This window comes from Canis lupus, chromosome 23 (assembly GCF_003254725.2).
Source record: "Canis lupus dingo isolate Sandy chromosome 23, ASM325472v2, whole genome shotgun sequence".
NCBI lineage: Eukaryota > Metazoa > Chordata > Mammalia > Carnivora > Canidae > Canis > Canis lupus.
This window is the reverse complement of record NC_064265.1, coordinates 4056967-4069303: the sequence shown is the minus strand read 5'-3', so window position 1 is coordinate 4069303 and position 12337 is coordinate 4056967. Positions and strand designations below refer to the sequence as shown.

General features: G+C 41.5%; 1 protein-coding gene across 8 annotated transcripts in view; it reads left to right on the top strand.

The window, feature by feature from the left end:
• Positions 1-12337, top strand: part of CNOT10 (CCR4-NOT transcription complex subunit 10) — a 75079-nt gene that overhangs the window by 58561 nt on the left and 4181 nt on the right. For 7 of the 8 annotated variants that reach the window (XM_049099652.1, XM_035705009.2, XM_049099651.1 and 4 more), the window contains 4 exons: positions 5545-5658; positions 8712-8842; positions 10800-10835; positions 11043-11170. In XM_049099652.1, the coding sequence (XP_048955609.1) occupies positions 5545-5658; positions 8712-8842; positions 10800-10835; positions 11043-11170 (409 nt within the window). Of the gene's footprint in view, positions 1-5544; positions 5659-8711; positions 8843-10777; positions 10836-11042; positions 11171-12337 lie in introns of those variants that run through there. The other variant, XM_035705010.2, reaches the window with a different exon arrangement.

The window sequence follows — 12337 nt, the reverse complement described above, 5'->3', positions numbered from 1 at the left end:
CAATTAAGAGGGCCCTCCCATGACCCAGTGTTTATGAGAGAAGATGAATCAAACAAATGGTTGATAACATAAATATTATAGGTAGTCCTCATGTACTTAGGAAATCCAGTTTCTTTTAGTGTTATCCTGTTGTAGCTCATGAGACATACCTAAAACAGAATTATAGCTAATAATCTTTTGAATCTCCTGTTGCTTGTATAAATGAGTGTGTGGTCCTGCTGAAATGTATCCATCTATAATCAACCCTACCAAAGAAAACCTGTATGTGTGGCACTTCCTTCACATCATCAACAATGTTCATCAATTGGCAGAGTTCGAGTAATTCTTCAGTGTGCTGTCATTCTGTGTAAGCCCCATACGGCCACTGCTGACATTGGACAAATCATTTAACCTCTATAGGCCTTACAATTCTCTTCTGTCAAGAAAGCGAATTGGGTTGGGTGATCTTCAGGTCCCGTTTGTATATAAAATGCTGTCTATGACTTTATGAATTTTATTTGCTGGACTGGGTTAGGACTGGGTCATTTGAGATCCTAGATTTAGTTGAAAAAGCCTTTTTTCAGCTTCTTTGTGTTGGGCTTCTATTTGTTTTGGATTTCGGGGTGTGTTTGTCAGCGTTTTTGCACAGATCTGTTACTAGAAAGCAAAATGTTTACAAAACACATGAAGTGAAAAACATTTAACTTGTAAGTTTTCTAAAGATTTGAAAGTTGACAAGTTTAACATTTTCGAGATTATTATAGAAATGGAAATAGGTTGACAGACTTTATTTTAAAGTAGACTCTGCTTTATAGCACTATAAAGCTCAAACTCATGACCCTGAGATCAAGAGTGGAGTGCTAAAAAAAAAAGAGTGGAGTGCTCTACCAACTGAGCCAGCCAAGCGCCCGATTTTTTTTTTTAATTATAATCTAGTAACCATATTCATCTTGGAAGAGATGCTTCATTGGATTTTTTGGCCAGTTTTTCAAACATGTTTGCCATAAGATTGTTTCTTTTGACACATGGTGATTGACTAGATTTACCCCCATTTTAGCCTTTTTTATTAAGGGTTAAACTATTTCAAACATTTGGTTTAGAGTCACGTAACTCACGGAATATCTGACTTGACAGATTTTAATGCCTAGTTTTATATGCCTTGTTGCTGTAATTTGATGCTTTAAGGAAAGTCCCCACCCCCATTTCTTCCCTTTCTTTTTTCCTGTCTTTTTTGTTTTTTCTTTTCCAAGGGTTGGCATTCTGTGAATCTAGAGCAAGCTCCTCCCACTTGGAGAGGAGAGTGTGGGGTTGAGTCAGATCCTCCATGGTGGGGGGGATGGGAGGGGTGGGAAGCTAGTGTGTCTCTTCCCTTGAGGTATGGTTCTTCCAGTCTGATGAACTGTCAGATCCACTGTGTGGTTGGTAAAGCAGATTGGACAGTGACTCGAAGAAATCGGGGGGGGGGGGGGGGGGGCTGTTCAGTATTTTAAGTAGCAACTCTTGAAAGTAAAGTAATTTCTCCAGGGGCTTACTAGAGAGAGCTCTATGTGTTTCTGGTGTCACCATTCAGTAGGAATTATGCAGAATGGAGTATTGTTTCCTAGAGGAAAGATGGGTGAGTGTGGTGAGAGGTTGGGGTTGGTTGTGAGGCGCTAAGGGAAGAGGAGCCATAAATGTTAGTTTTCGTTTTGTGCAGTGAAACTTGGTTAATCCTGTCAGTCTTGATAAGAATGCCAGACACAGAGTTCTGCATTCACATACTTAAATATTTTTGCAAAGAAAGATTATTATTAGAATCTTCTCTATACTGTTGTGATTTGATATGATACCTTCTGGGAAAAGAGGTAAAAGCTGAAGAAACCAAATTTTTACCTGGTACGTAACTGTAGTTTGGACTTCCTGGATAACAGGAACCTGCTGCAATCTTACATGACTGATTTCTGGACCCAAAGTGGGCTTGACAGTGGGCTGGAGCAGTAATAGCCCCCTACTGTCAGGGAGAGGCCAGGGCAGGCTTTTCCCAGCAAGCCTGCCTGAGAGCCTGCCTGACGTGCGGCAGTCCTAGATGATAGGCCCCAAAGCGTGCAGGATGACTCTCCTGTCTGTGGGAGCTGGGAAGGAGGTAGCTTCACCATTGAGACAGGTGGAGGTCTGGGTGTCTGGAGCAGTAAGTGAAAAGATATCCAGAGCTGTGGTCTTCAGTGATGACCTGTGTAATACCTACTGCACAAATGCTGAGGAATTGCTCTAGTCTTTGTGTAGGAAACACAAAGCTTCTGCTTTTAAGGAGCTTATATTTTGCCCTGACCTTTGGCCACATCACAGATGAAAACAGTATTAAACTTTATGATTTTCGAGCAGCGCCGGTGGCCCAGCGGTTTAGCGCCACCTTCAGCCCACAGGTGTGATCCCAGAGACCTGGGATCGAGTCCCACATCGGGCTCCCTGCATGGAGCCTGCTTCTCTCTCTGCCTGTGTCTCTGCCTCTCTCTGTCTCTCTGTCTCTCTCTCTCTCTGTCTCTCATGAATAAATAAATAAAATCTTTACCAAATAAATAAATAAATAAACTTTATGAGTTTCATTCATATGGGTCCCAAGCTGATAGTGGTCTTGTGCCTCTGTAGACCTAGGCCTTAAAAGTCCTTTTCTTCATAAGCAGTACACACCTGGCTGATGAATGGGTGTTCATGGCCATTTTAACATAGTACAAATAAGCCAAAAGAGGAAATTAAGTCATCCTAATCTCACAACACAGAGCTAAACCCTGAGGAGCTTCTGCACAAAGGAGCTAACTAGCCAGTGCCTTCCATCTTTGGGCCCTTGCTTCTTCCATCAGAGAGAGGATGCTCCCCAGAGGTTGTGGCCACAGGGCAGCCCAGATTTTTTTCTCAAAAAATCCCTTTGAGAAGGACATTGCTTGCCGGCTCTTACTCCTGTGAACAGGGTTCAGATTTTAAATTCTAGGCTTCGTAAGAAAATTTAAACTTTGTTTGGATTTCATTCTGTTTTCTTCCCTTTTAAAGAAACAAGCATGGGGCACCTGGATGACTCAGTCAGTTAAGCGTCTGCCTTCAGCTCAGGCCGTGATCTCAGGGTCCTGGGATCGAGCCCCACATCAGGCTCCCTACTCAGGGGAGTCTGCTTCTCCCTGCTTTCTGCTCTCTCTGCTTATTCTCCCTCTCTCAAATAAGTGAAATCTTTTTTAAAAATAAAGAGACAAGGGATCCCTGGGTGGCTCAGCGGTTTAGCGCCTGCCTTTGGCCCAGGGCGTGGTCCTGGAGTCCAGGGATCGAGTCCCACGTCAGGCTCCCTGCATGGAGCCTGCTTCTCCCTCTGCCTGTGTGTCTGCCTCTCTCTCTCTCTCTCTCTCTCTCTCTCGATCTCTCTCTCTCTCATGAATATATAAATAAAATCTTTTTTAAAAAATAAATGAAGAGGGATCCCTGGGTGGCGCAGCGGTTTAGCGCCTGCCTTTGGCCCAGGGCGCGATCCTGGAGACCCGGGATCGAATCCCACATTGGGCTCCCGGTGCATGGAGGCTGCTTCTCCCTCTGCCTATGTCTCTGCCTCTCTCTCTCTGTGTGTGACTATCATAAATAAATAAAAATTAAAAAAAAAAAACTTAATAAAAAATAAAAATAAATAAATAAATGAAGAGGCAAGCTTGAGTACCTACAGTTGTATACACCGTTACATACGCATTAGAAAAACTATAACAATCTTTTCTTTCTACTTTATTTTCAGGCAGTCTTGTAAACTGATAGTGAAGTAATAGGATGGGAAGGGCAGTGAATTCGGAGTCCATGATGTTAAATGTTAGACCTAACTCTAATCACATACTCTAAGCTACAGAATATATTTATAATAACTTTGGGTTTCAGTCTCTACCTTCCTAAAACAAGGGACCACATTAGGCACCCTTTCAGCACCTACGATTATAGCCTGAGGCCATAAATCTAAATTTCCTTGTGTCTCCTCCCTGGCCAGTCTACTTTTCTGTGTAGATCCCAACAACAACCCAGATCCCAACAATCCAATTTTCCAAGGTCCGAACAACCAGAACTCATCCAGTGAAGAGTATACAGCAAGCTACTTCTGGATTTGCCTAGCTGTGCTTTTAAAGGGCCATTTCTATAAGAATTTCGGATTATCAGAAAACTGCAGTGCTATGGGAGTTGCATTCTTCCTTAGACTGAAATTACAACCCGAATGCACTTAATGATACACATATGTACTGTAATTTGTAAACATAACTCAAAACTCTGTATCTAAGTTGGGTCATTTGCGGTTGGCCATTCAGACCTCATTTCTATTTGACAGAGGTTTATTTTAAGATTGCTTTTTGGAGCAGTTGTTTAACATTCAGGTGATCTATTAGTGTCAAGTCTTTTGCAAGACCTGTTTTTTTTTTTTTTTCTTTATTCTTTATTATTCTTGGAACGTTCTTTTTCCTTTAATAAAAAGATATATATACTAATGGTAGAAAATTAAGAGCCCCTCTATAAAATGCTTTGAAAAGAAATTGCAGTTATTACTGAAAATGCCAATTCAGTTTAAAATATTCAAGAGAAGCCAGTCAATAGTCTTCACAACCTTGAAGCAGACTCGCCTCCCTCTGAACCAATGATCTGCTATACCTCTGAGACAATCCGACAGAAAAGTCTTTCGACATCTTACACTAAACAGTTCAAGACACCCAAGACGTAGGCACGGGCCTGTTTTAAATGAGCTGCCCATTAAGTAGAAAACCAAGCAGAAATTTAGCTTTCCAGCCCACCTTAGCAAAGTCAATATAACTTAATTTTTTTTACCTTCACGTGTATTTATTCAGCCTTGTTTCTTTCTTGAATATTCATTTAGGGTGATAGTACCCATATGAATGAAATTCTTTTAGTTTATCTTGATACTGTTACTTAAGAACTATAGAGTTAACAGGTTCAGAGAAGAACACTTTAAGCTAAATGGATTTTTTAATGAGTAAATTGTGTTTCTTAGTGAAATGAGTTTGAAAGAATATCTGCCTCTGTAGCTTTATTTCTAGGATGTTAAATGTTCTGTGGGAAGTAAATTCTCACTAGGCCATTAACTATGTTATTTTTTTTTTTTTTAATTTATGATAATCACAGAGAGAGAGAGAGAGGCGGAGACATAGGCAGAGAGAGAAGCAGGCTCCATGCACCAGGAGCCCGATATGGGATTCGATCCCGGGTCTCCAGGATCGTGCCCTGGGCCAAAGGCAGGCGCTAAACCGCTGCGCCACCCAGGGTTCCCCTGTTATTTTTTTTTATAGGCTAAGTATATATTGTAACTCCTTTTGGTTTTGTTGGAGATGGGGGTGAGTTGGATGGAAGCTAAAGATGGTTTAGGCAAATAGCCACACTGTGCCTCAAATGGTAGTTCTATGTCATCCTAATTCTTACCATTACTATTGTGGCTTCCTCTCTTCTTTTCCAGTGTCCAGATTGTCACAGCTATAATTAGGACATTCTTTCCTGTTTAGTAGCAGATACAACCATTGTCCATTTTGTAATTCAAGTTTTCAACCCTTCCCTTTTGTGTTCCAGATGCTCCATACTTGCCTGTAGTGCTTACGTGGCTCTGGCTTTGGGTGATAACCTTATGGCTTTGAATCATGCAGATAAACTTCTTCAGCAGCCCAAGCTGTCAGGATCACTTAAGTAAGTGTGACTTGCCCTGTGTGTCCCGGGTTCGTTTTGTTTGGAGGTTTTCAGTTAGTTTGTGGTGCATATTGCTGCTTACTCCCCCAGTGGGATATATTATCTAGACAAAGCAACAACTGATTGAAACATTAATTTGGTAGGTCTGTGTTAGGCTCTTTAGCCTTGCTGTACCTCAGAGATTCAGGGAAATAGTGTTCACTCTACTGAGCATCAGGAGGTAGCAACTTTGCACTCTCTAGTGTCCACTACTAGGCCAGACTGGAGTGTGTTTTCGCGTATTAGTCCCAAAAATAAGGTCAGTCCTCAGGAAGAAGACCCACAGTAAAAGGACTTTAGTCAGCATGATAGATCTGCTTCAAGGAATGCAATTTAAATAGGCAAATAAGAATTGAGACTATAGGAATTTTATTCAAACTTCAGATTAGTGACATTGTCATTCTACAATCTGCTAAAGCATGTCTTTCCTTTTATGGAGACTGAATGAGATGCAGCATTCTTTGAGTCTTTATATGATGCCCATGCTAGAAATTTTATTCAACACTACAAATACTCTGTATAACGTTAGAACAGTTGTTTTTTCATTCATCCTGTGAGTATATAAGCTATAATCTCCAAAGTAAAATTACTTTTTTGCCTTTGAAGTGATCTGTTTTTGAAGTAGTTCTTTGAATGTATGTGTTTGGCTTTTAATTTATGTGTTACTGGCTTGTGGATACTACTTTAATTAAATTTTTAAATTATATTTTCTCATAATTAAAGTTACTGATTTTTTAAAAACTTGTCATTTCTGTTAGGGTATTTGGTGGACAAGCAAAATAAAAGATCATTGCAGCCCCTGGTAGTTAAAAGAAATTGCTTAAGAATTAAAGAGCCCGGGCAGCCCCAGGTGGCTCAGCGGTTTAGTGCTGCCTTCAGCCCAGGGTGTGATCCTGGAGACCCAGGATCGAGTCCCACGTCAGGCTCCCTACATGGAGCCTGCTTTTCCCTCTGCCTGTGTCTCTGCCTCTCTCAGTCTGTGTGTCTCTCGTGAATAAATAAAATCTTAAAAAAAAAAAAAAAAGAAAAAAGAATTAAAGAGCCCTTGAGTGTTTGTAAATCCCTTAAAAAGTCATATTGAAAAGAGCCAAAAGGGGATCCCTGGGTGGCGCAGCGGTTTGGCGCCTGCCTTTGGCCCAGGGCGCGATCCTGGAGACCCGGAATCGAATCCCACGTCGGGCTCCCGGTGCATGGAGCCTGCTTCTCCCTCTGCCTGTGTCTCTGCCTCTCTCTCTCTCTCTCTCTCTCTCTCTGTGCGACTATCATAAATAAATAAAAATTAAAAAAAAAAAAAAAAAAAAAAGGAAAAGAGCCAAAAGGGGAGCCCCGGTGGCCCAGCAGTTTAGTGCCGCCTTCAACCTGGGGTGTGGTCCTGGAGACCTGGGATCGAGTCCCATGTCGGGCTCCCTGCGTGGAGCCTGCTTCTCCCTCTGCCTGTGTCACTGCCTCTCTTTTTCTCTGTGTCTGTCATGAATAAATAAATAAAATATTATAAATAAATAAATAAAGCCTAAAATTTGAGGATTTGAGATTCATGGGGACAGATTCAGTTGGGGCAGGTGAGACCTAGCTGGCCATTTAAAAGGAGGACTAGAGGATGCCTAACTGGCTCAGTTATTTTCTTTTTTCTTTTTATTTTTTTATTTATTCATGAGAGACGCAGAGAGAGAGAGGCTGCCCTGGTTCCCATGCCCCAAGGAGTATAGAGATTACTTGAAAATAAAATCTTAAAAGAACTAAAATAGGGATCCCTGGGTGGCGCAGCGGTTTGGCGCCTGCCTTTGGCCCAGGGCGCGATCCTGGAGACCCGGGATCGAATCCCACATCAGGCTCCCGGTGCATGGAGCCTGCTTCTCCCTCTGCCTGTGTCTCTGCCTCTCTCTCTCTGTCTCTCTGTGACTATCACAAATAAATAAAAATTAAAAAAAAAAAAAAAAAAAAAGAACTAAAATAAAAGGAGGAGAGTAGATTTTGACTTGTGGAGATGAAACCAGGCTTGCTCCAGAAAGCCAGGCCCCGGGGGAGCAGCAGGTGTGCCCTGCCCGGGACACTGTCTGGTAGGATCAGAGCAATTTTTGAGGGGGTAGGAATATTGACTGGATATAGAAAAGTGGGACCAAATGTGGAAAACTGTAAATAGAAGTTTTGTTTTGTTCTCAGGTAGGAAAAGTCATTAAGATTTTCAGCAAAGGTATATATATCTCATTCTGTTTTAATTTTGAAAAATCTATCAAGTGATCATAGAGAAAAATGGCCTGTAAGTAAAAGACCTGAAGAAGCAGGCTATTATAAGCCAGGAGGATGCATATCTGTCCTAAAACATCAATGGGCATAAAAAAGATTATTTGAAAAGCAGAGAATCTTTGGGATAGAAGTAAAGTTGATCTGACCCAAATCTGTTCCAGTCCAGTCTGGTACTCTGGTGTCTTTTGACTTTTCCAGCAGCAGAGACTGGAGGATTCATCCTTGGACCTGCCTCTTATTTTAGAACTTCATTCCCATCTTATGTTAATGTTATTTTCTGCATAAACAGAACAGTAAATTTGCCAATTTTGAACTTTTTTCTTGATACCTGTTCCAGCTTAGCTATATAAAAATTATTGTATATTTTAAGATATTTTTATAGAGATAAGATTCAAGTGACCATTTATTTATTTATTTATTTATTTATTATTTATTATTTTATTTATTTATTCATAGAGACACACAGAGAGAGAGAGCGAGAGAGAGGCAGAGACACAGGCAGAGGGAGAAGCAGGCTCCATGCAGGGAGCCTGACGTAGGACTCGATCCCAGGCCTCCAGGATCACACCCCAGGCTGCAGGCGGTGCTAAACCACTGCGCCATGGGGGGCTGCCCTATTTATTTTTTTAAGTGACCTTTAATTGATCCATTTGTAAACTTTTATTTCAATTCAAATATATGAAATATGTGAGCATGTGTACACCAAATCTTGTTATACATTGGGTGTTTTGTGATAACCTACTACCTGTTTTGGAATCTTATCATCTTAGGTTTTTGGGCCATTTATATGCTGCAGAAGCCCTCATCTCTCTGGACAGAATATCTGATGCCATTACTCACTTGAACCCGGAGAATGTCACTGATGTTTCCTTAGGGATCTCTTCAAATGAGCAGGACCAAGGTTAGTGAGGATACATTTGATCAGAACAAGTCACCATTTCCACTGCTTTCCTGGATGTGTAGAGATTTAAAGGCATAGTTGTCAAGGGAAAGAAGTTTTAGGTTGGCTTTCTACATTTTTAGCTGTACATATTTTGTAATAATTGTTTTCTGAGTAGACGTAAGAGTTGATTATCACATGGTCTAAGTGCTCACTCTAGAGGGGCACCTGGCTGGCTCAGTCAGAAGAGCATGCAACTCTGATCTCAGGGTCATGAGTTCAAGCCCCACGTTGGGTGTAGAGATGACTTACCTAAAAGAAAAAAGAAAGAGAGAAAGAAAGAAAGGAAAGAGAAAGCAAAAAGAGGAAAGAAAGAGAAAAAAAGGGAATGGAAGGAAGGAAGGAGAAGGAAGGAAAAAGAAGAAGAAGAAAGAAAGAAAGAAGAAAGAAGAACGAAAGAAAGAAAGAAAGAAAGAAAGAAAAAGAAAGAAGAAGAAAGAAAGGGGAAGAGAAAGAAGAAAGAAAAAGAAGAAAGAAAAGAGAGAAAGAGAAAGAACGAAAAAGACAGAAAGAAGAAGAAGAAAAGAAAGAGAGAGAAAGAAAGAAAAGAAAAAAGAAAGGGTGGAGAAGAGAGAGAGAAAGAGAGAAAAAGAGAAAGAGAAAGAAGAAAGAAGGAAAGAAAGAGAAAGAGAAAGGCAGAAAAAAGAAAGAAAGAAAGAAAGAATCGAAGCAAGAACCGAACGAACGAACACAAGAAAGAAGAAAGAAAAGAACGAAGAGGGACACCTGGTTGGCTCAGTCAGGTAAACGTCTACTTTCAGCTCAGGTCATGATCCAGGGGTCCTGGGATGGAGCCCTGCATCATGCTCCTTGCTCAGCAGGGACCCTGCTTCTTTGTCTCCCTCTGCCTGCTGTGGGCACAGGTGTGCTCTGTCTCTTGCTTGCTCTCTCTCTCTCAAATACATTTTTTTTTTTTTTAGATTTTATGTATTTATTCATGAGAAACACAGGGTGAGAGGCAGGGAGGTAGGCAGAGGGAAAAGCAGGCTCCCTGTGGGGAGCCCAACACGGAACTCAATCCCAGGATCCTGGAATCATGACCTGAGCCAAAGGCAGACACTCAACCACTGAGCCACCCAGGCGCCCAATGAGAGAGAGAGAGAGAGAGAGAGAGAGAGAGAGAGAGAGAGATTGAGAGGCAGAGACACAGGCAGAGGGAGAAGCAGGCTCCATGCAGGGAGCCCAACGTGGGACTCGATTCTGGGTCTCCAGGATCACACCCTGGACTGAAGGCGGTGCTAAACCGCTGAGTCACCGGGCTGCCCTCAATAAATAAAATCTTAAAAAAATGAAAGAAAAAAGAATTATTTTTTCTTTTTATTTTTTTAAAGATTTTATTTATTTATTCATGAGAGACACACAGAGAGGGAGGGAGAGAGGCAGAGACACAGGCAGAGGGAGAAGCAGGCTCCATGCAGGGAGCCCGATGTGGGACTCCATCCTGGGACTTCAGGATCACACCCTGGGGCAAAAGCAGGCGCTAAACCGCTGAGCCACCCAAGGATCCCCAAAGAAAGACTTTTAAATAAATAATAAATTGTCACTTTTGAAAGGTTGTGATAATGTTAGAAAAATTTGATTCTCGTACTGTATATTTCTCCTTGAAGGGAATCTGCAGTCAGAGGAAAGTAGAAATAAGCATTCAGAAGTCAGTTTTAAATCATGGTTCAGTTTTTAAGGAAGTGAGACTGGCATTCACCTTGTTCAGTATTATTATGTAGGCATGGGGAGGTGGTGGGTGGTACCTTCTGATATCTTCTAATAGAACTTCCACTGCATGAATAGTAAACACTGTGACAGATCGTTTTGATACTAGATTTTCATTTTGTAAAAAAAATAAATAAAAAGAAAAAATTAGGTTTCTAGAAAATATACTCTGTTGTCCTTCTTCCTCAGGTTTATTTTCATGTTTTTATAGGATCAGACAAAGGTGAAAATGAAGCAATGGAATCCTGTGAGTAAGAAGTTTTGTAAATACTTAAAGTAGCCTGGCTTACATCCCATAGATGTAGACTCAAGCCTTCTGTGATGTGTCCTTCATTTGGCAACCTAAGAAGTAGCACTGTGCTTTATTCTGAGCAGCTGCTGGGGTGGTAGATTGGGTTCCCCCTCTTGCCCTTGACCCGGCCTCTTCACCAGGGTCCATGCTCTTTTTCCCCAGCTGGGAAGCGGGCCCCTCAGTGCTACCCCAGTTCGGTCACCTCTGCCAGAACCGTGATGCTGTTTAATCTTGGCAGCGCCTACTGCCTGAGGAGTGAATATGACAAAGCTCGAAAGTGTCTCCACCAGGTGAGGATGGAGGTGGCGGGGCCAAGCCCTCTTGTTAAGCAGCCAGCAAACGGTAGCTTTTGTTATTTTGTTTGAGGCTCTGGTCAGTTTGTTAAAAATTGGAGTATTACTTTTCCAAGCTTAAAAATAGTCATGTAAGGTAAACACCTGATCAGCTATTACAAATGAATCTAGACACCTAATGAAGGGTTTTCCCCAAAGGTTTTTTTTTTTTTTTTTAATTTTTTTTTAATTTTTTTTATTTATTTATGATAGTTACAGAGAGAGAGAGAGAGAGGCAGAGACACAGGCAGAGGGAGAAGCAGGCTCCATGCACCGGGAGCCCGATGTGGGATTCGATCCCGGGTCTCCAGGATCACGCCCTGGGCCAAAGGCAGGCGCCAAACCGCTGCGCCACCCAGGGATCCCTCCCCAAAGGTTTTAATAATTAAAATTTTAGAGGTGCCTGGGTGGCTCAGTCAGTTAAGTGTCTGCCTTTGACTTAGGTCATGATCCCAAGGTTCTGGGATCGAGCCCCACATTGGGCCCCTGCTTGAGGAGAGTCTGCTTCTCTTCTCCCTCTGTTGTTCCCCCTGTTTGTGCTCTCTTTCTGTCAATAAATAAATAAAATCTTTTAAAAAATAATTAGAATTTCAGAAGATTGGAAATCATCTAAATGAGGGCTCACTTAAATAATGGTGCATCCATACAGCCTAACACAGTGCAGCTGTAAACTCTGTATTACAATAGGATATCCAAGACATATTAAGCGAAAAGACCAAGATTTAATACCTTTCCTTTAAAATTGTGTATGTGCTTATAAAAGCTAGAAGCCACCAACGTTGGTTATGGGATAGCAGGATAAGTACTGTGTGGCTGGAGCACTAAAACGGGAGACTTCAGAAGAAAGTTGGTGCCAAAGAAACTCCACATACACTAAAGAAAGCCACTGGCAACATAGAAATAAAATACACCTCTGAATTCTACCACTGAAATGGCACATCATCAGTAGGTCTTCTGAGCATCTGTAGGTTTAAGTCTTCTAATATGGAAAGTTTGTGCCAAATGATAGATTCACCAGCAGCACAGGAGAGAGTCCGTGTCCCTGTACACTTGTCACAGTAGTTGAAATTGAAATTAAACCTATTCTCAAGAGAGATAGTGGCTTCTGGAAATGTTCTTCCTATG